General features: G+C 38.1%; 1 protein-coding gene across 7 annotated transcripts in view; it reads left to right on the top strand.

Annotated features, from left to right (window-relative positions):
• Positions 1 to 27,241, top strand: part of PACSIN2 (protein kinase C and casein kinase substrate in neurons 2) — a 58,317-nt gene that overhangs the window by 21,457 nt on the left and 9,619 nt on the right. For 5 of the 7 annotated variants that reach the window (XM_083842148.1, XM_083842151.1, XM_083842152.1 and 2 more), the window contains exons 2-7: positions 7,335 to 7,445; positions 20,453 to 20,609; positions 21,367 to 21,602; positions 22,267 to 22,422; positions 23,489 to 23,664; positions 26,449 to 26,569. In XM_083842148.1, coding sequence (XP_083698274.1) covers positions 7,386 to 7,445; positions 20,453 to 20,609; positions 21,367 to 21,602; positions 22,267 to 22,422; positions 23,489 to 23,664; positions 26,449 to 26,569 — 906 coding nt within the window. In that variant the 5' untranslated portion in view covers positions 7,335 to 7,385. Of the gene's footprint in view, positions 1 to 1,342; positions 1,658 to 2,361; positions 2,432 to 7,334; positions 7,446 to 20,452; positions 20,610 to 21,366; positions 21,603 to 22,266; positions 22,423 to 23,488; positions 23,665 to 26,448; positions 26,570 to 27,241 lie in introns of those variants that run through there. The other 2 variants (XM_083842154.1, XM_083842149.1) reach the window with 2 other exon arrangements.

The raw sequence follows: 27,241 nt of genomic DNA on the forward strand, positions 1-27,241 counted from the left end.
CCTGTCTTTCTCCTGCATGGGGTCACACCAGCAGTCCCCAGCTGGGTCCCACCTCTTAGATGCAGTGCAGACATGTAAGGAATCCCTTGTTACTCTTAGTTGAAGTTGTGAATGACTACCACAAGCTAGTAGCTTCTGTACTGGTTAATCTTTCTTGATAACTGGAGAATGAATGTCTAGGTGGAAAATACTTGGTTATTCAAGCTAGAAATGAAAAGAATAAATACTGCTCACAGTCACAGGGGAGTGTGCACAGTACTGATCATGCTGGTGGGCGTTTCTTAGATTCCTCGCCTCAGTGCTTAGGATATGGGATTCACCAAACAGGTTGCTGTCATCTTTCAAAAACTCAATTAGTATCTGGCTCTGCTGATGTACGTACATACAGTCTGAATTCCACTGGAAGTAGTAATTCAATTTCCTTTTACAGACTCTTCTCTGGTATTTGTGCTGTAGTTGCTTTTTGGAGGAAACTAAGGAATTTTCTTTAAAATGAAAGAGGGTGCTATTCTCCTGATTTTATAGATGGGAGAATAAGAATTAACCCAAAGTTGTTGACTTGAGACTCTAGGTTCAAAAGTCTGAGGCCTAACTACTATTAATAACATGCACTTGCATCTACTGATTGCAATTAGAAGAGTTCACAGCACAGAGTAGTAGTGAACAACCTTGGTTTGATGCATCCAGGTGTTAAAACTCCTTCATGTCACTTGAATGCATAAACCAACCCCACCCCCTCCGTAGTTAACTTGTCTTACTCATTTATGGACTTCTCAATGTTGGTAGCTGTGATTCTAACAGGTTTTGTTATATAAGTTTATAGTTTTTCTAAAAAACTATCTTTTTCTGTCGGTGTAAACCATCCACAAATTGCAACCCCAAAGAAATCAGGAGCTCTCATAGAACAAATTGTTTGGATAGAATAAAAGAGGAAGGAATGTCTAAATTGCTTTATTTAACCATGAAATACAAGATAGAGTTTTTGTAAAGCATATCTGTGGTAGCTACATGTGGTAGAAAATCATGATGGTTTAGCACTTCAAGCATGGGACGTTTGTTTCTGTACAATGAAGTTCTGTTTTCTTGCTATTCTGTATGGAACAACCCTCAGATTTCACTGAGTAATAAGGAAAAGTACCATAGCTGAAAGTTCTTATGAGCAGCTAATCCAAGTTGAGTTACGTCCATATTCGTGTTTCACTCCCTAGTCATCAGACTTGGAATGCTGCTGAGTCAGATCCAGAGTGACAAGCCACCCTATGCATCCAAAAAGAAGTTTAAAGGGGAATGTGAACAGGTGCTTTTCCCTTCTAGAGGCTGGTCTTTGAGCTCGCTTCTGAGGAGTCCTTAAAGAAAACACAGGGACAATATAAGTAGTTGAAGAGACTGTTTGGTTTCCTAAATACTATTAATTTTTCTTCCATCTCACCAAGACAGTTAAACACCAAGGTAAAGTGGGTGGAGTGCTCATGCAGTCTCTGTCCTCACCAGTTTTCAAGATGCAACTGTTTAAAGCTCTGAGCAATCTGGTCCGATCTCATAGCTGACCCTGCTAAATGATCCCGTCATCCTCTGACTCTGAAGCTTTCTTGGTTGTGGACTAATTTGTCACCTGGACTAGACAGCGATTGCCTTGCTTTAAAGCAGCCTATCACAGGTGAGACAATAACTGGAGGGAGAATCATTGCTGTGTGGGCACTGAGAACTTGTGATAGTTCCTTCCATTCTGGAAATGGTTAAGCTCTTGAAATGAGGCATGAAAAGTGTTGTCTCCAGCCTGTTATCTGGATTATACATTTTGGGAAATGTTGATCAGGTTTGCAGGACAAGGCTGGGGTGTTGCCTTCAGGTTTCAAGTACCTGAAATACTGTTTTATCTGCAAACATCCTTCGTGTTGGAGTATCGGACTCAAAATCTTGTCTGTCTTTCTGTAGGTTTCAGTAAGCAGCACTGAGACCTTATTTTTTTTAAATCCTTTTGAATTGCAGTGAGGTTTCTAATCAAAATAGACATCTTCTGAGGGGTTCTGAACATTAAAATCTTACGTTTCAACAAACAGCCCTACATGATTCACACTAAGAGATCATGAAAAATTCATCTGTTTTGGGGGTCTCGGAGATGAGCTGAAGAATGCCTTTATGTATTTTTTCCATCTTTCTGTTGAAAAACACCTTAAAAGAAGCTTTGGAATCAACTGGATTATTGTAACATCTTAAGTCTGCGTTTGTTGCATGGGTTTTTGCAAGTTGTGTGATGTGTTAATCTCTACCACCTGACACCTTGAAGAAAAGGAGTAAAAAAAAAAGTATTTTTAATGTGAGTGAAGCAACCATTTTTGAGTTTTGTAATTTGTTTTCCAGGTAACAACATCTCAGCCAACATCTTGAGCGCAGAAGCAGCATATCCAGATGCTCTGTGCAGTTTCTGAAGGTCTGCTCACCTATTATTAATATTTTCTAAAATTCTCATGAGTCTTATCCTTCAGGATATTTATAGCATATCTTTTCACGTTGGAGGGCACTAGCAGTAGAGAAGAAATTCAAGGACTTTAGTGTATAGTTCTGCTAGAATGTTCCCTAAAGAGGAGGCTCATTTGTTTATTGGTCAGTTTCCTTGTGTGCAAGATTGATGTGTCCCGATTTTAAAAATATTGTTCAAAAATCACTAAGTTGAGAAATACAAGCCTTGCTTGCCTGTACCATTTCTGTAGCTATTGTAGTATTTACTATTTATTATCCAGTTACTCTTTTGCATTGCATTTCATGGTTTATTTTTAGCCTATATAAATTCTCTTACCCAATGTGTGCTGGGCCTTTTTATGACAAAAGACAGCAAGGGCTATGAGCTGGTAAGACCTTCTCCATGCTGCTTCATGTTTAGTTGTTTGTGTCTGTGGTGACACAGGTAAAAGCTTGCTTAAGACCTTTGGACCTCATGATTAGTAATGTATTGAGAACTTGTTTATTAATGGAAATTCCTAAATTCTTTGGCACAAGGAAAGAAAATATCCTGACAAGTATGAAAGCTAAAAGATCTGTGTTGGCCAAAAGCATGTTGAGGAGCAGGCACAGAGCACGATTGGGAGCTTGTTTCTATTCAGTGAAGGCCTTTAATCTGCTTTCTGAGGAAAGTGAGACTTGGCACCTTTGCCTTCTCTAACTGGCAGCCAGCCTGCCATGCTACTCCTTCCATCATTTTTAAATCAATTTATCACTTCAGGCACACGTTAAAGAGAAGCAGAGATGAAGATGCACATTTCTTACCTGCCTCAGGACAGCAGGGAGCTGGGTGGGTGTGACACAAACTGATGTACCTGCTCAAGAAAATGTTATTATGGGCTCTGTAACGGCCCCTTTCATTTGCTGAGCTGGCTGGCCAGTCAGTGTGGCGGTTGGCAGAACCATCAGAGCACTGGGCTGCCATTTGCGCAGGGAGTAGTTGAGGGACAAGAAAAAGGCAGCCTGGGTACTCCCAGAGAGGGCCTGGAGCCATGGAGGAAGACAAAGGTTGGACTGCTTGATGGTTGTGGGAATACAGGAACTGGGTGTGTGCACCCTGCTATCTCAGGGAGTTACTAGCTCTTCTGCTTACGACCTCGCTGACCAAAGAACCCCCAACTTCATGTAAGATGTGTGTGGAGGATCTGTGCAGAAGCCGTCTCTTTGATCTTACTGATCTGAATTGCCTGGATTTTATACTGTCAGCCTTAGTTGTTCCAAGGCTTAAACCTTGATTTCCAGAGTCTTCCATTTAACTATAAAAAGTAACTACCTTTAATTGTGAAAACCCTGCAGATATGTTTGAAGGATGGGAGAACCAAACCCTAACAAAAAATGTGCTAAAGAACTGGCTGCCATAATAATTCTATTGCATAAGAGTAGCATGACTCATAGAGCTTGATGTTATATCTCAGTATTCAGTTTATTTTTAAGTAGTGCTGTATAAATAGTGTTTTTCTGTGCCAGTTGTTGCTATGACTTCATAATATTTCCCTAAATACGCTTGCTCATACTTTCTCACAGCCTAGTATTTGGCATATGAAAACCTTAAATATATCGGAATTTCCTGAGTGCTGATTATTTTCATGCTTCTATGGAAAAAGAATAGCTTGTGTGTTATGTAGCTTCAGTTTAGGAGGAATAAAATTTCAAAATAAAAAATCCCCACAACCTGTTCCTTCATTTAAGAAACTGTTCCTCTGTTTCAGCTTTTCGAATTTTTCTGTGTAGCTTTCCATATTAAACTTCCAGTGCCAGTATAGCCTAGGCTGTTTTATTAAAGGTAAGCTGACACTGTATTGTTACTTCAGGATACTTTTACTCTTGTCTTTTTCTGTAGCTGGAGGGGGAAATATATATATATATATATAATTTTTTTTTTTCTGGGGGGGGTCTTTATTCGTTGAAACTTGTCTTTGTGTTTGTACTTCTGGCATGAAGGTTTCTTTTTCTGAGACACTGAAGTCTACAACTGTCTGCCTGATCTCTCTCAAATGGTGGCAAACACTTTGGTTTAAAGATCTTCCTGTGACAGCTATAGAAAAACAGCCATAACCTGCCTGAGAACCTTTTGGAACCTTGTTCCCTCGCATTCTGCATAGCATTCCTAGGCCACGTCTGCTTCGTTCACTGCTGCTTTCAGAGTAACGTGAGCGTTTGTGCTGCCTTAATGAGAAGACAGCAAGAGGAGACAAATGGCTGCGAAAATAGCTAGCAATGATTATTGATCTAGCAAGTTGTCTTCAAATTCTGTCTCCCTTTGATCAGATAAAAAATATCAGGAGTTATGCTTAAAGGTACCTCTGCATAGTCTTATTTTTGTGAAAACTTTAAAGCAAACAATCTCTTGGAAAAAGCTGTTTAATGTCAAACTATTCTTTTGAGTTTATCCAACTACTTGCAAATTTATATCACTCTTGTACCCTTCTCGTGTTGCTTACAGCTACCTGGGAAAGGTTATTGGAAAACAGAAATTCATACACATAATCTTTGCTTTCTTTACTGTAAGAATTGCAAGGGATGACATTTACCTCAAAGAATATGTTCCAATTGCATGTAGGCTGCTAAGAAACTGATAATAAAAAATAGTGTTTTAATGCACCTGTTCCCTCTTGGTTCCATACAAGCACATATGGGAAAGCCTTGGTAATTAGCAACAGAGTAATGTGAAGATTGTTACACTATCTTGTAAAACTATGTTGTGTCAATATATCATCTTCCTTCCATAGGCACAGAAAACCTTATTGCTTCTATATTTTAACTGTAATGACTGTTTATTGTAAGGAATTGTAAGTGAGTATTTTCAGTTTGTGGCCAGATGACTACTTATGGAGAAAATGGGGTGTTTTTAATAGAACAGCTGCTGTCACTTGCAGGTTGCCTTGCCTTGTGGAACCCTTCCTGTATTTTTGGCCAGCTTTTCAAAATAAAATCTAGAATAGGGACGTCAATTGTTAGTCCTCAGTTCTGTGTTCAGTGTTAGGGCTATTTAAGCCTTCAGGAATTAGATTATGGAAGTGAATTAAATGAAAAACTGTTCAGTAGAAGCTGCTCGTCTCTTCAGCCGGAGCAGTTCTCTGCCCTGTTTGTGATGCAACCGTCCAAAGAGCTGCGTGTTTCAGTAGCTAGCTTCTGTAAGAAGTGAGTGGGGTACAAATACCCTTCTGACACAGACATTTTTGGAGTATCCAAGAAATGCGAATTCAGTGTTACCTTCCCTTCTCAGCCCGGAAGGTTTTCAGTTCTGTTTCTCCCAGCAGCATGTCTTAATTACTAAGATTGCAAGCTAGGCCAGGTTTGTAGGCACTTTTGAGGTGGCATTTTTGCAAAATTCACAGGGCAAAAGAAGGAGGGAGCTTCACCTTGTAGTCTATTTATTCCAGAAAGGGGGAGGGGATGGGGATTGATTTCATTTATTCACAGGTAGCTCTAGCTGTAGTTGTAGGCAAGCTTGACGGGAGAACTCTAAGCAGAACTTGTTCAAGTATCAGTAGAGATAAGGCAGGGATTTTGCATGTGTGTGTTGTGGGAGGGAGCTGTTTCCTTCCTCCCCTACCTCTTGGCCTCCACCCTGCAAACTGCTTTTGTGGATGTAAGTGTCCGAATTTTTGCCTCAGTACTGTTTATGATGCTTATCTTAAATGTTAGCTTATGGTGAAAATAGGTTTTTATACACAGTGCTCTGTAAACAGTCAGCCCCTTCCATGAGGATAGATGATGTTTTTCTTCCATAAAGGTGTGTATATGTAAGTGAGAACACTGTAACTGTTAAAGAAATTACTTTATTAAAGGTCAGCATTTGGACTTATTTACTTTCAGCAAAACAAACAATAAAATCAATGAAATCATATGATATGTCACAAATAAATAAAAAGCAATAAAACTAGGTGTGGAAGTTTCAACTTATGGGGAAAGTAATTGTCACCTTCAAGGAGACTTTCAGCCATGGGACCCATAACTTCTTAGTACACTTGGAATAGAAGAAATATGCATTGTACCGTCATTTAGAATCAATTCTCTGCTTTAAAATCCATAGGGGAGTGTTGGCTAGAAAATACAAGCAGCTCAGTTAGTTAACTAGCCCAGTAAGAGGTCTAGTCACAGGTGACTGGGCAAAATAACTGGGTCTGTAAGGTTATTGTATGTACTAAGCCTTTTGGGAAGGAGGCTGGCTTTATCTCCTGCAATTTGAATTGAGCAGCTCCAAAGGTATTCCTGTAACTTTTTGCTTTACATTGTTGCTGAGAGAGGAAGCTGTCTGCTTTTGTGGGTGCCTTTAGCTTTCAAGTAAATGATTTGAATTTAAGATTCTTATAGAAATTACATTTCTTTCTTCTGAAAAGGTTTATTTTTAAATCTGCAATTGTTCTTGGTCTTAAATATTTCCAATGAGTTTCATCACATAATGTAGATTTCCAGTGAAAAAGGAATTGCAAGCAGTGAAGGTTATTGTACGGATAGTAAAGGTCAGCTGATTGTCTCTTACAAAATACTTTGAAGTAGAATGCATAACAAGTAAAGATCGTGCTGTTCAAACTTTTTTTAAAAAAAAAAAAAGAAAAATGGTAGAAAATCATAAATTTAAGAGTTCGGTGATATTTGATAGCTGGATTGAACAGTTTCTGGACAACACAATTCTTGGCTCTATCATGATATTTGTGCTGTAGAAAAATATTCTGTTGCAAAATTCACTTATTTACATACCCTCTGTGCTTACCTCTTGTTTTTATTTTGCACCCCTAGATATCCAAGAATTTAAAGATGGTACTTAATTTCTCTTCTATTTGATACCTGTTTTTCATTAATAATGCTCATAAATATTTTTTATCTTACAGATTCTGAAGGTGTTTGAGCTCTGAATACTTGGAAGCTCACCGTACATAGAAATGTCTGGCTCATACGATGATTCCGTCGGAGTAGAGGTTTCTAGTGATAGCTTTTGGGAGGTAATCTGAGTACCTTATTCACAGTATTTTGATTTTATATCTTTACTCTTATTACAGATTTTTTGTGCACATTATAAATTGTGAAGAGAACTGAAATATAAGATGTCAGTAGTTACTGTGATCTGCAGAAATAGCCTTCAGGGTAAAAGTGATGTTTTAGATTTTGTCCCAGTTCTGTCAAGGCTTTTTAACCGGCACAGACTTGATCATCTGTTTTGGTAGGATGTGCAATTTGGAATTGAACCTTTGTCATGTTTTTATCCCTGAAGAGGGGTGGGTCGAAAGTTTTTAAAATTTCCAGTGGAATTGAATGAACAATGCTAAATCTAAAGTAACTGGTAAAAGGCTATTGTAAGTGTACATAGCTTGAAATTAAAGCTACTGTGTGAGTTTACTGTATCTGCTATTTGTCTGTGCAATAATAAACTTATTTGAGAGAAATTATATTTATCTCAGTGTAAGAGCGTTCATGCAGAAGGATAATACAAAGCACATTGCAAGATCACATTAATTTGTGCGGCCCAAGTCTGAAGAAGACTTTCAGATGTTATGGTAGCTTGATTAAGGTTAATAAAAAGAGGACAAACTTCATAAAGCATTTATCAAAAGTTAATTGCAACAAACAAGTGTTTGACACAGCCAATACCAACCTAATTGAAGGTCAGAATGCAGTCTAGGTGACCCATATTTAGTGGGGCAAATTTCTATTATGTGACTGGGAGCTCTTCTGAGTTTATTTATAGCAAACATAGAAATGGCTGGGGGGAAAAATGTCTGAACAGTTCTGTTACTGGAGATAGCGAAGTCAGACAGGTTGTGGAAACCAACCTAACATTATCATGTTTACTTTTAAATTAAAGCTTTTCTAAACCACCTACAACCTGTGTTGGTATGGGAGGGGGGAGGGTGTGTATTGCATTTTGATGCAAATTTCCCATTATTTCTCAATACAACATCTAAAAGGCCCATGTAATGCCAGTGAAGTTTCTTTTTTTGAGTAGACAACCATCATTTATTGGGAGACTTATTTACTGTTATGTTAAAAATGACTATTTGTTCTCTTTCTAAAAAGGTGGTTTCAAACTTACTGGATTCTAAGTCTCATAAATCCTTTTGTTGTAGGGGTACTCTGTAGTATGACTGCAGAGAGGGTGTGGGATCTCTATTTAGAGGTGTCCAAAACTCAACTGGATGTAGTCCTGAGCTACCTGATCTATCAGATGTGCTTTGAGCAGAGGGTTGGACTAAGTGATCTCCAGAGGTTCCATCTAACCTGAATTAGTCTGTGTCTTTGTGATTTCATGCTGAGGAAACCTTTTGGGCCAGCTTCCTTGGTAGAAATATTTCAAAGAAAGATATGGAGGTGCTCAGGAAAAAAGAATACTGGACTTTTTTGGTTGTTGTGAGTTGGCTATCCTGTAGTTGCCAGGAGAACGTAACTTCTGACTTGCTATTTCATACAAAACTGTTGTGTTCCGTTAAATAACCAGGTCTCAAAGCACAGAAGATGAATGAATGGGAATTCTGTGAAGTAATATGATGTCTTGGTCAGAAGTGATCTTGAATCTTTAATATTAAAGGAATATAGATGCTTAGAAATAGCAATTAGCCTAAGTTAGGACCTCTACAAAGCTTAGCTTAAATGTATTTGAAAATTACTACAGATAGGTTAAGAGCATTATTTATGTTAATGCTATTAGTGCTTATTTTATATCATAAACACTAAATATATTACTTTGGTCTCTTCTATTTATTCCTTCTAAAAGGTCACAACTGCAGTCTGTTTTGTAAGCAATTTCAATAGGTTAATGTGTAATGCATGAGTATTTCTTGGCATATCCTTAGATAAGAAAGAGTTAAACTTCAGTATTGCAATTGGTTTCTTTCCTTTATGATTAATTCATTGCTCTGTTCTTCCTCTTTTTTAATATAACTGCAAAGGTTATGTTATTTAAAATGGTCAAGAGGAAAAAAAGTCAGATTGAATAGTTAACTTTTTTCTGAAATTGAGTGCATCAGGCTGAAAAAGTAGTATGTTCTGAGAGCTAACAAATATTACAGAATCACAGAATCGTCTAGGTTGGAAGAGACCTCCAAGATCCCCTAGTCCAACCTCTGACCGAACACTAACAAGTCCTCCACTAAACCATATCATTAAGTTCAACATCTAAATGTCTCTTAAAGACCTCCAGGGATGGTGACTCAACCACTTCCCTGGGCAGCCCATTCCGATGCCTAACAACCCTTTCAGTAAAGAAGTTCCTCCTAATATCCAACCTAAACCTCCCCTGGTGCAACTTTAGCCCATTCCCCCTTGTCCTGTCACCAGGCATGTGGGAGAACAGACCAACCCCCACCTCGCTACAGCCTCCTTTAAGGTACCTGTAGAGAGCGATAAGGTTGCCCCTGAGCCTCCTCTTCTCCAGACTGAACAACCCCAGCTCCCTCAGCCACTCCTCATAAGACTTGTTCTCCAGACCCCTCACCAGCTTCGTTGCCCTTCTCTGGACTCGCTTGAGCACCTCGATGTCCTTCTTGTAGCGAGGTGCCCAAAACTGAACACAGTACTTGAGGTGCGGCCTCACCAGAGCTGAGAACAGGGGGACAATCACCTCCCTAGACCTGCTGGCCACACTGCTTCTTATACAAGCCAGGATGCTGTTGGCCTTCTTGGCCACCTGAGCACACTGCTGGCTCATATTCAGCCGATTATCAACCAGTACTCCCAGGTCTTCTCTGCCAGGCAGCTTTCCAGCCACTCATCTCCCAGCCTGTAGCTCTGCTTGGGGTTGTTGTGCCCCAGGTGCTGGACCTGGCACTTGGCCTTGTTGAACTTCATGCAGTTGACCACAGCCCATCGGTCCAGCCTATCCAGATCCTCCTGCAGAGCCTTCCTACCCTCGAGCAGATTGACACACGCACCTAACTTGGTGTCATCTGCAAACTGACTGAGGGTACACTCAATCCCCTCGTCCAGTCATCGAAAAAGATATTAAAGAGGACTGGCCCTAGTACTGAGCCCTGGGGGACTCCACTAGTGACCAGCCTCCAACTGGATTTAACTCCATTCACCACAACTCTTTGAACTTGGCTATCCAGCCAGTTTTTAACCCAACGAAGCGTACGCCAGTCCAAGCCATGAGCAGGCAGTTACTTGAGGAGAACGTTGCGGGAAACAGTGTCAAAAGCCTTACTGAAATCAAGGTAGACCACATCCACAGCCTTTCCCTCATCCACTAAGCGTGTCACTTTGTCATAGAAGGAGATCAGGTTCGTCAAGCAGGACCTGCCTTTCATAAACCCATGCTGACTGGGCCTGATTGCCTGGTTGCCCTGCAAGTGCTCTGCAGTGATACTCAAGACAATCTGCTCCATGAGCTTCCCTGGTACTGAGGTCAAACTAACAGGCCTATAGTTCCCCGGGTATACCTTCCGGCCCTTCTTGTAGATGGGTGTCACGTTTGCTAGCCGCCAGTCGACTGGGACCTCCCCTGAGAGCCAGGACTGCTGATAAATGATGGAAAGCGGCTTGGCCAGCTCCTCTGCCAGTTCTCTCAGTACCCTTGCGTGGATCCCATCTGTCCCCATCGACTTGCATACATCTAAGTGCTGTAGCAGGTTGCCAACCATTTCCTCGTGGATAGTGAGGGCCACATTCTGCTCCCCATCCCCTTCCACCAGCTCAGGGTACTGGGTATCCAGAGAACAACTGGTCTTGCCACTAAAGACTGAGGCAAAGAAGGCATTAAGTACCTCAGCCTTTTCCTCATCTCTCATCACTAATTTTTCCCCTGCATCCAGTAAAGGATGGAGATTCTCCTTAGTCCTCCTTTTTGTGTTGATGTATTTGTAAAAACACTTTTTGTTATCTTTAACGGCAGTAGCCAGATTGAGCTCCAGATGAGCTTTGGCCTTTCTAATTTTGTCCCTGCACAGCCTCGCAGCATCCTTATAGTCCTCCTGAGTGGCGCGCCATCTTTTCCAAAGATTATAAACCCTCTTTTTTCTCCTAAGCTCGAGCCACAACTCTCTGTTCAGCCAGGCCGGTCTTCTTCGTGCCGGCTTGTCTTTGGGCACGTGGGGACAGACAGCTCCTGAGCCCTTAAGATTTCCTTCTTGAAGAGTGCCCAGCCTTCCTGGACTCCTCTGCCCTTCAGAACCACCTCCCAAGGGACTCTGCCAACCAGTGTCCTGAACAGCTCAAAGTCAGCCCTCCGGAAGTCCAAGACAGCGGTTTTACTGGTCCCCTTCCTGACTTCGCCAAGAATAGAGAACTCTACCATTTCGTGGTCACTCTGTCCAAGACAGCTCCCGACCACCACATCTCCCACCAGTCCGTCACTGTTTGTGAACAGAAGATCTAGCGAGGCACCTCCCCTGGTAGGCTCTCTAACCAGCTGTGTCAGGAAGCTATCTTCCGCGCTCTCCTGAAACCTCCTAGACTGCTTTCTCTGGGCTGTGTTGTGCTTCCAGGATATGTCTGGGAAGTTGAAGTCCCCCATGAGAACAAGCGCTGATGATTTCGCAACTTCTGCCAGCTGCCTGTGGAACTCCTCATCCTGGTTTGGCGGTCTATAACAGACCCCCACCAGGATGCTTGCCTTGTTGGCCTTCCCGCTGATCCTAACCCACAGGGACTCAACCTTATCATTCCTAGCCTCAAGTTCCACAACACCAAAACACTCTAATATGGAGAGCCACACCACTACCCCTTCTGTGCTGCTTGTCCCTTCTGAAGAGCCTATAGCCTATATATACATTGGAGCACTCCAGTCATGAGAGTGGTCCCACCATGTTTCCGTGATGGCAACCAAGTCATAGCTAGCCTGCTGCATAATGGCTTCCAGCTCCTCTTGTTTGTTACCCATGCTGCGTGCATTAGTGTAGATGCACTTCAGTTGGGCCATTGCCTTCTCCCCCGGAAGAATAGCTCTATTGACTAGAACAAGTAGGCAATTTTTTCAAAGAGGAAAGATAAGTTCTTCCTCATAGTAAGCTTTTGGCAGTTTAGGAAAAAAGCGTGTATGTGGATAGTTTTCATGGTTTCTGGAGTTTTGAGTATTGAATTATGCAGGAAAGCATTATTTGCCTATTCCTCTGCTTTATGCTGTTAAACTTAAGACTTTGTCCTAAGAGTCTAAGTCTGACAAGTTTGGTTTTGGCTACAAATGCTGATATATTTATTTTTAAAAGATGGTTGTGTTCTTATTACGGATGTAAAGGCTTTGTAATTATTTTTGCAAAGGGACTAAAGGTTTGAAATGTCCATGTGTTGAAACTAAGTGGTATCTGAGGGATTTTTTTGAAACATGAAGGAGGCGATTAAAGTTTTATAGTTGGTTAGTGCTTGAAATATCACCACTGATGGTGTTTTAGTTTTTCTTAAAGCAGAAAACAATGTTTTTCTTGTTGCACAGCAGGTTGTCATAAAATGCTATATGTGTAGCTGAAAGCACATAGTAGTTGTACCTAAATGTCCATGTAACTATGTGAAGGATTGAAAATGTGTGATATGACATCCCTGGCATTCTGCAGAGATGGTGCTTTTATGGATACACTTAAGAGACTTTGAACTAACTGTGAAAAAGAGTGCTTTAATTATAAATAATGTGATAAATCATTTTGTAGTAATGATTAGTAATACTATTAGTAATACTTAGTAATACTAAGCTATTAACAGGAAGGACTGACATGGTAGCAAATCTTGACCTTCATGTGTTCTACGTGTGATGAATTTAAAGTCAGTGTAGTTTGAGAGAATAAACATGTTTTTTGATACCTTCCAAGTCGGTTATTTTATTTCTGAAAATTGCAGCTTTGAATTCCAGTCTTAGTTTTTCTCCAGCTGGTTAAATAAACTGCTCTGGTCAATGCTTTTTTTCTGACTTGATTAGAAAAGATGCAGTGTCTCTGGAACGGTAGCCTCAGTACTTCATGCTTCATAACAAGGATTACCGAGTTCTTAATCCTTTTGGAAGTTGTATCATTAATGCGGACTTGTCATGTGCACCCTATTTTACCAGAAATAAATTTTTAAGCTGTTCGACATGACAGTTTTTTTCATTTGTTTTTGAAGACTTAGCCTGCAGTTTAAGTCACCCTGCTGTGTTTTACTGCCACAGCTGGAAGCAGCGCATGTATTTAAACCTGGCCATGGCACAGAAGAGACAGACATGGGGATCTTTGTTCCCTCATACTCCAAAATAGCTCAAATTTATTTACCTTTGGAGTGTGCTGCAAAACGCATCTTTTTCTTGAAAGACACATAGGAAAAAGTGAGGTGGCAAGGTGTAGGATATACCGTAAGAACTTACTGTGAAAGCCATGTTTTTGCTTGTTGTGTATCTTGGAAACTCAACCACTTTCATTTATTGAATGTTGATATTCTGTTGAGCTGATAAGAATTATGCTTATTGAAATGTTGGTAAACCGCTTTCATGGTTTTTGGCATTGCCTTTGACAGAAATTTCATGCCATGTAGTCTTTAGGAAATAAAACACTTTTTGTTCTTAATCAGTTTTCTGGATCTAAGTGTTTGGTTTCTTTAATTTTTGCATTATAAGAACAGATGGTATAACTGAAAAAAATAGGCTTTCAGAAATACCTTTCTGTATAATGAATTAGAAATAGCAGCTTTCACAATTAAATTGAGGAAACTTTTATTGCTTAGCTAAACTTTCAGCCTGGGTTTTTGTCTCCTGGCAGGAGAAGGATCTGGTCTATTGAAAAGGACCCCCCACCCTCCCAACCCCCCCGCCTAATTCTTCCAAGTGTTCAACAAATAAAAGTATTTTAGGAGGCAGAATTTTGTACATACTTGCACGTAAGCTTGCTTAGAGAGCAAGGAATTGCAAAATAATAAGGAAAAGATACTCTGAGAGATAATTGAGAGGTATTTGCCACAGAATGATTTCATCAAAGTTCCAGTTCTAGTAATGCCTGGTATTACTTAAGAAATGGAAACCTCATTTTCATTCTTTCTGACAAGTTTCAGCGTACCTTGATGTATTTGGCTGAACTCATGGTGCTCTGGGTACAGAAATTTTAACACAGAGGAATCTTGTTGATACGCTTCAAGAAGAAATTCCTTCATCTGTATTACTTAGCTTAAAGGGTAGCATGCTTTGGATAGTTAAAGGTTACTGCTGATGGCAGTAAATTAAAGCTTACTGCTGATGGCAGCAACTTTTCCAAGGGAAAGTGGGGAATTTGGAACCCAGCGTTCAGTTTGAAACCCTTTAGATTTTTTTCCACCTGTCATATGGACTCTCAGCATTTGCCTGGCTGTTATAAGTACATCTCAGTTTGTCATAATCATTTATACCACTTCCTTGCATCCAATCAATATATTGTGAGAAAAAAACTAGCATGTTCCAACATGCTAAGTTGTTTTAGTAAGACACAAGAAACAGACAACCCTATTGGTCTTGTTCTACTCAAGCAGCATTACAATCTACATGAAAGAATTTGTTGTCATAAATGGAATGCTAATTTTATGATGCGTTTTGTTAATCAAGCCCCAGCCTTATGCCTTCTTATCACTGTTGTGGTCATATTAAAAGAAGAATGCCTTCAGCAAGTTGAGACCAATGCTATTATTCACTTAAATACCCATGAAGGTTAGAAAAGTGATGAATAAGCATTTCTAGAGATCAAAGTAGAAGTGTATGCATATCTTGCAAGGTAAGGCATCTAAAAGTACAGCTACAGCCTGTAGAAATCATTATTTTTAGTGATACACAGGTTCTTCGTTGACAGTGCCACCTATACCCAAGGTACGAGTCCTTATTCTTATTTTCTGCTAGCATCAACAGTATGGAAGACCTCTCCATTTATTGCAGGGTTGTTTATCTGTGCTGTGAAAACATGTACTAATCTAGACAAAAACGGGCATTCTAAACAACTGCTGAAAGAGTGTCTGGCATTAGCTTTAGAAACTCAGGCCTATGGTGAATTCCCTTGGAGGACAGGACCTGGTGTGCATTTTGAGGTGCTAAGTACATCACTTCCATAGCAGTCTGAAGTGTATGTTTGTTTGTTTCGAGATAGCCACTAGCAAGGAAAGACTTTCCATTGTTTCAGAAAGGAGAAGTTGGTCCCCCATATAGTATGGGTGGGTCAAATTTGGCCACCATGTGCATTCTTATTGGTGTCTCCTCCTCTCCTGTCCTCCAAAAAAAAAAAAAAAAAAAGGAAGAAAAAAACCCCAAACACTGTAGCAGACAGCTGATCCCTCTGACAAATTGCATTATAAACAGCCTGCTGAGATGGTCTTGGTCTAGTAGGTTTGGGTGTTCCTGATGTTTCTGCTTTGTGTCTACTGCTGTCAGCCAGCTCTATGTGAATTATTTCTGGAGGGGGTGCACATGCTAGATGCACAGGAGAATTTAAGAGGGAGGAGCCCTGCCCCCCCCCCCCCCCAAAAAAAAAAAAAACAAAAAAAAAAAACTAACTTCTCTGGAATGTTAAAAAGATGTTTTGATGTTGAGGGATTTCAGTTACTTGTTACTGAACACTTCTACTGTAGGAGACACTTCTGTTTTAAAAACACTTGAACTCTATAACAGTAGATTGCTGTCATATCTTCTATATGCATTTTTTTTCCTTCTAGCATGGAGTTACAATGTTTTCCATTTATATTGCCAGCTATTTGCTTACTGATACTGTGAGCTCTTAAGCTCACAGATGTCTAAAGTCAGTAGCCTTTAAGATCTTAAAGAGCTTAAGAGCTTCCTCAGATTTTTTTTCTTGCATCCAGTGATGAATTTACATTGGTAAACTTTCAAAACTTACATACACAAAGATAGAGCTTATGTAGGTACTCAAGCTATGTATGTGCTAATTATGCACCAAGATCATTCTGTTTATGTGCAAAAACCATTTTGAATCCACACAGAGGTTCAAAGCAGACATGACAATCTTGTACAGGGTTTCAAAATGTGCCTTTAATCTCTGTTTTGTGTGCTCATTTTGAGGGAGAATATATGTTATGGCATTGAGTATTATAAAAGTTAATAGTGGTTGAAATGTTTGAAAACTTCCTGATTTATACTCATGGTTGATAGGAATGTTGGAAATAGTGTGTCCCCATACTGACCATTGGTAGGTGTGGGTTTGACTAAGCCTTCAAAGCTCGTTATCATGCATTTCTTGCCTCTGAATTTTTGCTAGTAAAACCAACCAACCATCAACACCAACCAAACACAAAACAAACACAAAAACAAAACAACTTACTATATGCTATGGTGACTTCAGAGATAAGGAAATTTATTTTCTTTCAAATGGTTCCAGTTTATAAAGGCTGACTAGTTATGGATAAGCTAGGCAAGTCTGGAAGAAGAGCTAACATCAAATCTTACTTCAGGCATTTGAAACTCCTATAGTAGTGGTTATAGCAATTACTATAATATGCTGGAATTAATTGACTGGAATTTAGCAATAGCTGAATGTTTGCCACTTTCTGTGTTGCTGACAAATTAAAATACCTTTATTTTTCATTCAGTGTACCATAAAAACCTACTAAGTGTGTTTAACTCGTGGTGCAATTTTATCCTGGTCTATGAATATGCTTTAAAAATAAAAACAACACCACATACAACACCACAAAGTCTATTAGTTGTGGTAAAGGTGCCTAATAATTTAACACAGAGGGAGAGTCATGAGTGCTGTGAAATTGTAAAATACTGAGGCTGTAAGCTCTTAAATATTCCCCCATTTATCATATCGGTACCAGTGGTTGGCTACATTAGTACCTGGGTGGTCACAAAGGAAAGGTGACTGCACTGCTAGCTGTACGATGCTAAATGTCTGATCACTGCGTGTTCTTTCTCTGGCTGTGGCAGATTCTCAAAATCTTAGCTTTGAGACAAGATTTGAGATGACTTTGAGTGCTGTGATCGTATCTGAGAGGAAATATCACAGTGAGAAGGAATATTTTCTACCTAAGCAGAATGAAGATCTGAAGGCATTTGCAGTGTCTGTAAGAGATGACATGGGGCACAAAATAGAATCACCTGAATTTTATTAGTAGCAAAGCTTGGAGTATTATTTGTAGTGGAAAAGGGGAAACTGGTAGCTAACTGAATTTATGAAAGAGAGAGAACCAAAATTTTAATATGTTAAATAACAGTTTTTAAATGCCTGCTTGAGGACGTTGGTTTAAAGTCAATGAAAACTTATTTAGTGACTAGGAATCAGGGTCTGAGAAGCAAGTTTTGCCTTGTAAATATTTCTCTAAAGAGGGAGGGAATAAACTAGGGAGATTAGCTGATGCTTCATATGTTTTAAATATTAATAAATCACTAGGTTTTAAAAATGTGAAATGCCAAGTATATAACTTACATTCTGTGTCATGAGACAATTTACAGAAAAATGTTGTGTTTCCAAAACTAGCTATCCTCATGGGGCATGGAATTTGAATAGGATGCCTTAACGTGATTTATGAAGTAGTAGTTTGAACATTTGGGGTTTGGTTTGAAAATATTAATATAGAAGGCCTTCTTTGAAGTACAAGATTATTCTCTATTATCGTAGGCCTTGTTTTAAACTGTGGTGCTAGTTCCTTCAGTCCTCCTCAGGTGAAGTGGTGGTGTGGGTGAAGCATCTCTGGTCTGCATGCAGCTTTTTCAAAGTGGCCTTATGCGACAAAAGGCTGAGTAGTGAGTGGACTGTGATAGGTAAACTGAATTCATTTCTCTGCATACTGCCTGAAATTTGGCAACTGTTGTATATTACCATGTGGTTAGAATTTGCTCAGACAACTCAAAATGAAAACATTAAAAATACCATGGAGCAGCCAGCAGCAGCAGCATTTAAAATGCTAATTTAGAAGTGAAAATTTATGACAAGGAATGTTCCTGCTAGAGACATAAATCCCTGGGCATGTAACAAGACACAAATTAATGCTACTATAAGGCTTTCAGTAGTTCTGCCAAATTAGTGTAACCTGTTTTAAGTCTGCTTGGTTGTCAACCTACATCTGGAGTCATTTTAAGCAGATGAATGGTTTGTCCCTCCTATCACAAACACTATAGAAAGTAGTATTTGAGTAGTTAAGTTTCCAAATGCTTTGATTACACATGTATACGATATTTGTTAGTGTATGGTATTAGTCTGAAACTACTTATTTCTCAGTTGCTGTTTCCCCTGAAAATAAGAGGTTACTTTTCATACATTCTTGTTAATAGATGAAATGTGTTTGGACACTGTCTGATGATTTTGATACCAGCTTCTTTGTGATGCTGGTAGCTTGTTGTCTTCAATTGTATTACAATTTAAAGTCTTCCCCCTCCTGCTCCCTTCTCCCTCTCCCACCCCCAAAAGGAGAGGGTACTTTTTGACAAGATTAAGACAAATCAATGACTGCTAACTAACACTTTCCTTAGATGCTACCAAAGTTTTTTTGGTCTATTGAAATGGTTGTAGTCCAAAAAATGCCTGAATTAATGCTTTGAGGCCAGTGTCTAAAGGAATTGTTGTCCTGTGGTTGATTGCTTTGGGATTTTTTTTTTTTTTGCAGCTCTGACAAGGAATCTTGACAATATATTTGTGTCCTAAAGTATGTCTGCATTTATTGGCATAGTCACTGATAAAGCCCCACTCATTTTTCCAGCATTTAATATAGTTTTTCTTCTTTTAAGAATATTAGAATTTTCTCCTGTGTACTTCAAGGAGCTTTTCTGAAGTGGATGGCTTGCATGTACATCTGCTGACAAAATTATTCATAAATGTGAACCTGAAAGTTGGATGTGTTCCTGTATTTAAGATGCGAATAGGATGTGATTCGAATGTGAAAACGACAAATACACTTTAAGTATTTGAATGGTTGACCTACTACCTGACTGCTAATCTATATTTTTTCAGTCTGGTGGTTAGGGCTGATAAGAAATTGACTGTAATATTTAATAGGCTGTGCAAATTGTTACCTGAGGTTTTTATGTCTTGTTTAATGTTTACAAAAGCCAACCTGAATGACCTTGAAATCAGTGGAAATATTACCTTGTCCTCAGTGTCGGGCTTTTTTTCCTATAACCTAGATTGAGGATATCTTGTTGGTATACATACGAATGAATGGGTGTTCATTTATATAATGAATGTTCATTATATATTGTACATTTTCCTCCATATCCATATGTCTTTGCTTGTACATTGAACACCTATGTGCTTTCTCTCTAAAAGTTTCTTGTTAATGGTAGGTCTGGGAACTCCAAGTCACTGCTGTCAGCATTGAGACCACATAGAAGCCTACTGTAGAATTTAGAACTACTTGCTACCTAGCTCGTTGGCACTGAAGCACAGCTGTAACGCAGGGCACATCTGATCTCTCCTGTATATGCAGCATAGTGTATATATGCACATATAAAACACAGTGGATGTGTTTTTCAGTACTACATTATTGGAAAACAAAAGCTCGAATGTTTGATAAAGATTTTATGATACTCCATTGCATGTCTCTACAGTTTTATTAATCTTTTAAAATTAATTAAGCAGAATATAAAATTAAGTTATTAGATATTCAGCAATAAGCATAGAAGAGGGAAATAATGTATTTAAGTATCTTGATTATCTAAAACACTGCCAAGCAATAATAATGCAGAACAATTGCTTAATGACTATTGTAACAACTACCCATAATCACATTGCAGAACTAATAACATGTAGCTTCTTTTGTAATGCCATTGTTGCATTGCTGACTAAACTGTCCACTAAATAGCTAGCTTTCACTTTTAGTAATTTTTTTTTTTTTTCAGGATAACTTGTGGCTTTTGTGGTGTTCTTGCAAGGGGCTTCCAGCATCTTCTGGGCAGATTATTTTTCAACTTCAGTTGTCTTCAGTATCTTATCCAAAGCAGTTAGGTTTTAAGATTAATTGAAAGTACTGTATGCTGTAATTGATGAATTCCTGTTAGATTATCTTACTTGTAGGTAACAGTATGTGTGTTAATCAGAGATCTATCTTGCTTTCAGATGTTTCAAGCAGGAATTGCTAAATGTTTGTCTCTTTATAGGTTGGAAATTACAAGCGCACAGTAAAACGAATTGATGATGGTCACAGACTTTGCAATGATCTCATGAATTGTATTCATGAACGGGCACGAATAGAGAAGGGCTATGCTCAGCAACTTACAGAATGGGCAAAAAGATGGAAACAGCTTGTGGAAAAAGGTAATACATTCTAATTTTGAATTCTGAAATCTTAAATGAAAAAAGTTTCTGAATGTTTTGGTAAGTGCAAAGTAGAAATTTGTAGCCTCTAATGGAGCCTTTTCAAAAGGCTCAGTAGCATAACAAATGAATCTTTCCAAGATTAAGCTTTTCTGGATTAAAAACAAAACAACAACAAAAAGACAAACCCTGCTCCTTTTCTGGTTTGCTTATTTCTTACTGAAGCAGATGAATCTTGCTTCCAGTGTTGAGATATCCGAATAGATTTGTTTTTAAAGTAGTAGCTGTTCCTAGGTAAATAATGGTAGAGAACTCTGAAAAGTTGTCTGCATAATAAGTTGTTGTTGGGAGAAAGTAATAGAAGAGATAAGTGTTGTTTTAATGGAAGGCTAATCTGATACCATTTTAATTATTCTGAATTAGTTTGTCTTTTTCTGGTTATCCATGCTTCAAAAAGTATGTTGAGAAATTGAAGGCAGTTCAAAGAGGAGCTAATAGGTGTAATACTGAGAATCATGGTATAGGGAGATGCAGGCCAGGCTAAATGAATATTATTTATTCTGAAGTAAAAACTTGTAATATTCTAATATAATCTAATATAATTTTGTCTGAACTATTCCCTTTTCTAGATTTACATCAATATCTAGGAATTACTGTTTTGTAGTGAATATAAGTCAATAGCTCCAGGTAGTTTCTTGGGAATATAAGTTCCATGTGGGTGATGGTTACTGAGAATGACACTTTCTGTTGTGTTTAGGCCCACAGTATGGAACAGTAGAAAGGGCTTGGTGTGCTTTTATGTCAGAAGCTGAAAAAGTGAGTGAACTACATCTAGAAGTAAAAGGTTCACTGATGAATGAAGACTTTGAAAAAATCAAGAACTGGCAGAAGGAAGCCTTTCATAAGCAAATGATGGGAGGATTTAAGGAAACCAAAGAAGCAGAAGATGGATTTAGGAAAGCTCAGAAACCCTGGGCAAAAAAGCTGAAAGAGGTACAGCAGTAGATTATGTATTAGATATCCTGTGTTACAATATATTAACGTCTCAAATCTTAATAAGGGAGTAAGCTCCCTGTTCTCTCTGCTGGACCCTCCTTTCTCAAAAAGATCTCTTGTTTTCTGTCCTCTTCTGAAAATAAATATTTTCTTTTGGTCTCTCTTAATCTAATCTTGGTGACTTCAGTGAAAATCTGGAAAAAGTGGAATTTAAGTTATAATTTTAACAATATCTGATCATGTGCATTGAGAGGTTGCAAATTGCTCGAAGAAATGAGCAAGGGAAAAATGTGGGTTTTCTCCTTGTCATGCAACAACATTATTCTTAAATAACAGGTTTCTAGAAGAAGGGGAGCGCAGGAGTACATGGGCATGAGGAAAAAAGTTCTATTTGGGACTTTTTGTAAACCTTTTCTTGAGTATTTCTTCACTTCTCTAAGGTTGTATGAGTGACATTTCTTGTATGGTGAAAGAATGTTGATTGCTAAGTACTACAGTTTCCTTCTATTGATTCTTGTGTAGTGTTCATTCTTTGGCCTAAATGAAAAGTTTCCCGAAAACGAAAAAACATCCTGAAACAAAACCTCCCACTTTCTTCATTGCAACATGATTATTGTTTTATAAAGTGTTCCAGATGCAGAGATTAAAATCTTCTTTTTAGGTGGAAGCTGCAAAGAAAGCATACCATGCGGCCTGTAAAGAGGAGAAACTGGCTATATCCAGAGAGACAAATAGCAAAGCTGATCCAGCACTAAATCCTGAACAACTTAAGAAATTACAAGACAAAGTGGAGAGAAGCAAACAAGATGTACTAAAGGTATATTTAATCTATAGCTTGTGCATATCTAAGCTTTTTTTCTCCTGAATGTGCAGTGAACCACAGTGCAGCACACTTTCAGTTATGATCCTATACCAATATTTAAGAGTTTTCTCCCATGTGCCATTGATAAGTTCTTCTGTAAAGAATGGATAATACATTACCTCTGTTTCACATAAGTACTTTGAGTAGGGAAGGAAGTATAACTCCTGGATTTTCACTGTGTTATTCTACTTATTTACTAGTGAGGATTGAGTTATTTCATTTGAGAGGCTGTGAAGATAGATGCTTATAGCTTGATGACACCTGAAATTGTTGTTGGTCTTGACTGCAGGATAGTTTTTTTTTGAAGAAAGTAAGCTGATATAATCCATTTAAATAAAAGTAAATACACTTGTGGGAATGCTTTTCCATTGCCCAGTTTGGCTTATCTCTCTAGCAGGCTTCTGCCTAGAGCTTTGTCCTATGTGACTCTTGACTTTTTCAAAAAAAACTTTTCCGTTTGAGATGCTGCTCTGTGATCTGGAAGGCTGATGTTATGTTGGGTGGGATCTTTTAATTCATGTTTCTGGACTGTTGCAGTGAATTAGTGTAAAGTTTGAAGTTCAGTTTAATAGAGCTCACAGGATATGTGATTTTATGTTCACAGGGATGTATACAACAGTATTCTCTTCATACCTCTCAGTATACTATGTAAATTGCTGAAGGGGAAATGCTAACATTCTGAATTTGTTTGGAGATCTTTAAATAAGACCTGTAACTTGAAAAATTGCTTACTCTGTTGTACTCTGTACCTCCTTTGTTTTTTATCTTTCATGTTACATTAACATTTGTCATGGTTTCTTTTGAAAAGCCAGAGAGGAGGCCTAGGACTCTATTGTAATTGTTTTGTAATTTCGTTAGATAACTCTCATTGGGATCCAACACAGATTGTAGTTATAAAAAGAGAACGCAGTTTGGGATCTTCTAGTCTAAGCCTTGTCCGTTACTGTATTGAGTCTTGTAGGATGGTAATAAAAAATATTGCTAATTAATCTCTTTTTTCCCTCTTTCCCTCCCTCCCCAGACAAAAGAAAAGTATGAAAAATCACTTAAAGAATTAGATAGTGTGACACCTCAGTATATGGAAAACATGGAGCAGGTATTTGAACAGTGTCAGCAGTTTGAGGAAAAACGCTTACGTTTCTTTCGAGAAGTGTTACTGGAAGTTCAAAAACATCTTGACTTGTCTAATATTGCAAGGTAAAACTGTAAGACCTTAAAATTAACACTAATGAGCAAAAAATATTCCATACATCAAGTAGATAAGTTTAAAACCTGAATTGTTTTTACTTTTATTGCTTCAGTTCGCTTGTAGTGTAAGTGGACCTTCTTTGTTTTGTCCACGATCAGACTTGCATGTATCCCTAGCATTTGCTAGTCTTATTTAACTTTATTAGATGAACTGGTAAGTCCTCATCCTTGATGTATTTTCATAATCAAATGTGTGCCAATTGGAAAGGATTCAGAGCTTAAAAAAAATGGATCAAAGGTTGGGAAAGGAGAGTTTTGTTGTGTTATGTCTTGAATGTGTATTGGAGAACGAACTAGATTTTATTAGTGTAAGACAGCATGAGTTTCCTAATGTAAACACATCTACTGTTAAAATGCTAGAGCTCAGTCTAAAGTAATACAGGAATTACCTTAACTTGTAGAAGTGTTAAAGATCCATTGGCTGACCATCACTGAACTTAATTTCAAAGTCAGCTTTTTATACCGTAGTATGTGTAAAGCATGCCTTGTACTTTATTTTCTGCCTGGACCTTCCTCCCTGAATTCCAAGAGATCTAAACTTCTGCTACGGTACTCAAACCAGAGCACATGAAGTTTATTTTGTCAGACCATGTAGCATGTCATCAACTATTACAGGCCACTCTGATACAAAAATACTTATCTGTCAGCAAGACAGCAGTTATAATGATTTTGTGTTGTCTTGCATTTGAGAGGTAAGCTGCTGGAGTACTTGCAGCAAATGTTGCAACAGTAGTGGAATTTACATCCCACTTGTAATAGCAATTTTTCATGTGTAGTCTAAGTTGGCACTTAATTTAAAAGGAAAAAAGTATACTCTTGGCTAGCTGCTCATTTCTACTCTGTCTTCTGGTGGTGACAGAACTGATATAGTAGTCCATCCAATGGGAATTAATGAGCTGGTCAAGGTAACCTAGGGTAGAAAGAATCTGGTTTGTTCTGAATGATATTCTGATCAGTGTTTTAAGTTGACTTGGTATGCAGCCCCACAAATGTTAGCGCTGGCACAAAGAAAGGGGTGATATAGGGGCAAGAATATATATAGCTAGCAATAGGTAAGGGCAAGATCACTTATTTTAGCATTATCATCATTTTGGTTTGCTTCAAAGTTCTTACTGTTGAAGGCAGTTTCTTTTTCTCCTCTGAGAGAAGATAGTTAGGATTGTCATCCATTTGAATTCAGTTTAATTGGATTGAAACAAACTACAGATCAGAAATAAATGAGAAGTGGTTAACTTAAAAAGGCAGGGTGGGGAAAACTACAGAAGGTGAGCAAGTGGACAGGCAGTGGTTTTCCTTTTAAGGTACTTGGGAGATTTGGGTGTGGTGTCTTACGGTAAGTTAGTAAGGTGAAAACAAGGAAAGGAACTATTAGGATAAAACTAGAGACAAAGCAACCATAACTGTTTATTTCGCTATCTTGGTTCTCTTTGCATATAAAGAGATAAACAGTGTAGAATAAACTCCTAGAAGGAGGTTTGTGTTCTAACTTTAGGACAGACTAATAAAGCTGAACAACACAGCCCAGAAAGTAGTCCTGTCCTGTTTTCTGTGACTGTAGATGTCCAGTTAGTTGTTGATTTGGGTTAACTGATGGCTAGCGAGTCATTCAAACAAATTAATTCCCTTTCTCAAAATGCAAGTCTCTCCATTGCTTAAATACATTCAGAGAAGCTCCATTGTAGTCAAAGATACTGCATACATGTTAAAGCAGTCAAAACATAGAAATTTACCAGTTTGGTAATACATTAAGAAATTCTGACTTATTGACAATGTAGCACTAATGAATTCTAAGTCTAGATTTTGTGTGACTTGACCTGGAAGGATTTCCATAAATTCCCTCTAGCTTGAGGATAGACTGCTAATTTTGTGTCACATTTAAGCATTGTAGATGTTGTGTTAAGACCTCTTTATACTGTGTGGGTTCCATATTGCACCATATTGGTCCTTTTGTTTCAAAAAAAATAAATAAAAAGGGGGAGGGGAGTTGTATATGTAGTCATAGCCTGTAGAGCAAATATATCACATGCATGGTTTAGTATCAAAATTGTATCTGTAATGTGGCTTCTATTCTATAAATAATTTATAGTTACAAGAATTCAATTTAACAAAGAACAATTAGACTAAAAGATGGGTAAAAGTAGCAAGGTTCTTTTTTATAGTGTTTGATATTTTAAGTAAATAATATAATTAAAATCAGAGTACCTAAAACAGTAAAAGCCGTTAGCAGGTATAAAAAATAGACGCTTTCTTATGCATTATTAAAACGCATTTAACTCTGCTTCAGGTTTGATACTTTTATTTTCATAATGAATCATAATTCTAATTGAATTAAGAACTGAGTTTCACAGAATGTAAATGTAGCACAAAAACAGTTTCTACTGTTCTGTAGACAAGCCTTTAAATTCAAGAAACTTCAAGATTGACATTTGATGTTTCGATACATTCCTACTTAAATCTTACTGACAGCTAATTAAGTTGCTTTACAAAACAGTAGTAATACTTAAATCTTGCAAATAAGGATTTTCTTTCAGTGAACTTTCAGCAAGTTTACTTGTTAGACTGTTCCTTTTTTACAGGCAGTTAATAGCTTGTCCTACAGAGCTTTTAAAATGTCTTGCTGTAATTTTTTTCAATACTATTGTGAACTTTGAACTTTTTTTTATTTTATATGGTTAGAGGATTCACTGTGTTTCTAAATGGTGTACTAAATTTGAAGACAAATTTGTGTTGCAGTTACAAAAATATCTACCGTGAACTGGAACAGAACATCAAAACGGCAGATGCTGTTGAAGACTTGCGGTGGTTTAGAGCTAATCAAGGTCCAGGGATGTCAATGAATTGGCCTCAGTTTGAGGTAAGATCAGAGAAATGAAAGCCCAGACTTATGTCTGGTTTTCATGTCCTTGCTTTTTGTCACACTCCTTTCTGGTGAAACTCTTAGATTCAGATTTACAGCAGTGAATTTTGTTGTTTTTACAAGCCCTAACAATTTTTCTTTTCTTTATTTCCGTTGGAGTCCTCACAGCCTCCACTTTTGGAGGTGATTGTACAATACCTGTTTAAAGTGAAAAGGGTGAAAAACAGATTTTTTTTTTTTGGAAGCTGAAGTCATTAGTAATCCATGTTTTAGTTGCTGTACCTCTGACATCTGTATATGTGATTCTCCCTTCATACTGTCACACTTCAATTTTGAATTTTCTTGTTATCACTTAATGGTCAAGTAGGCAGCAAAGACTATTGAAATAGTTTAAATACTTCAGTTCTGAAAACTTTGAAGCCTTTAACTATTTTTTCCAATGCCATTATTAAAAAAAAAAAAGTTCCACCTTGCACCAGTTAGTTATTTTATTGCTGAATACCATTTGCAGAAGAAATAAAGCTTTTGAGGAATGTTTTGCTAACTCAACTTAGGAGAAACAAGTATCAAAACGTATCAGTGCAGATCATACTAGTGGAGTATTGAGAGGCTGGAATTGAAATGAATTTCTGACCAGAATCACGGGGTTAATTGAAATAATTTCTGGGC

The sequence above is a fragment of the Anser anser genome (genome assembly GCF_964211835.1).
Source record: "Anser anser genome assembly, chromosome: 1".
Taxonomy (NCBI): Eukaryota; Metazoa; Chordata; class Aves; order Anseriformes; family Anatidae; genus Anser; species Anser anser.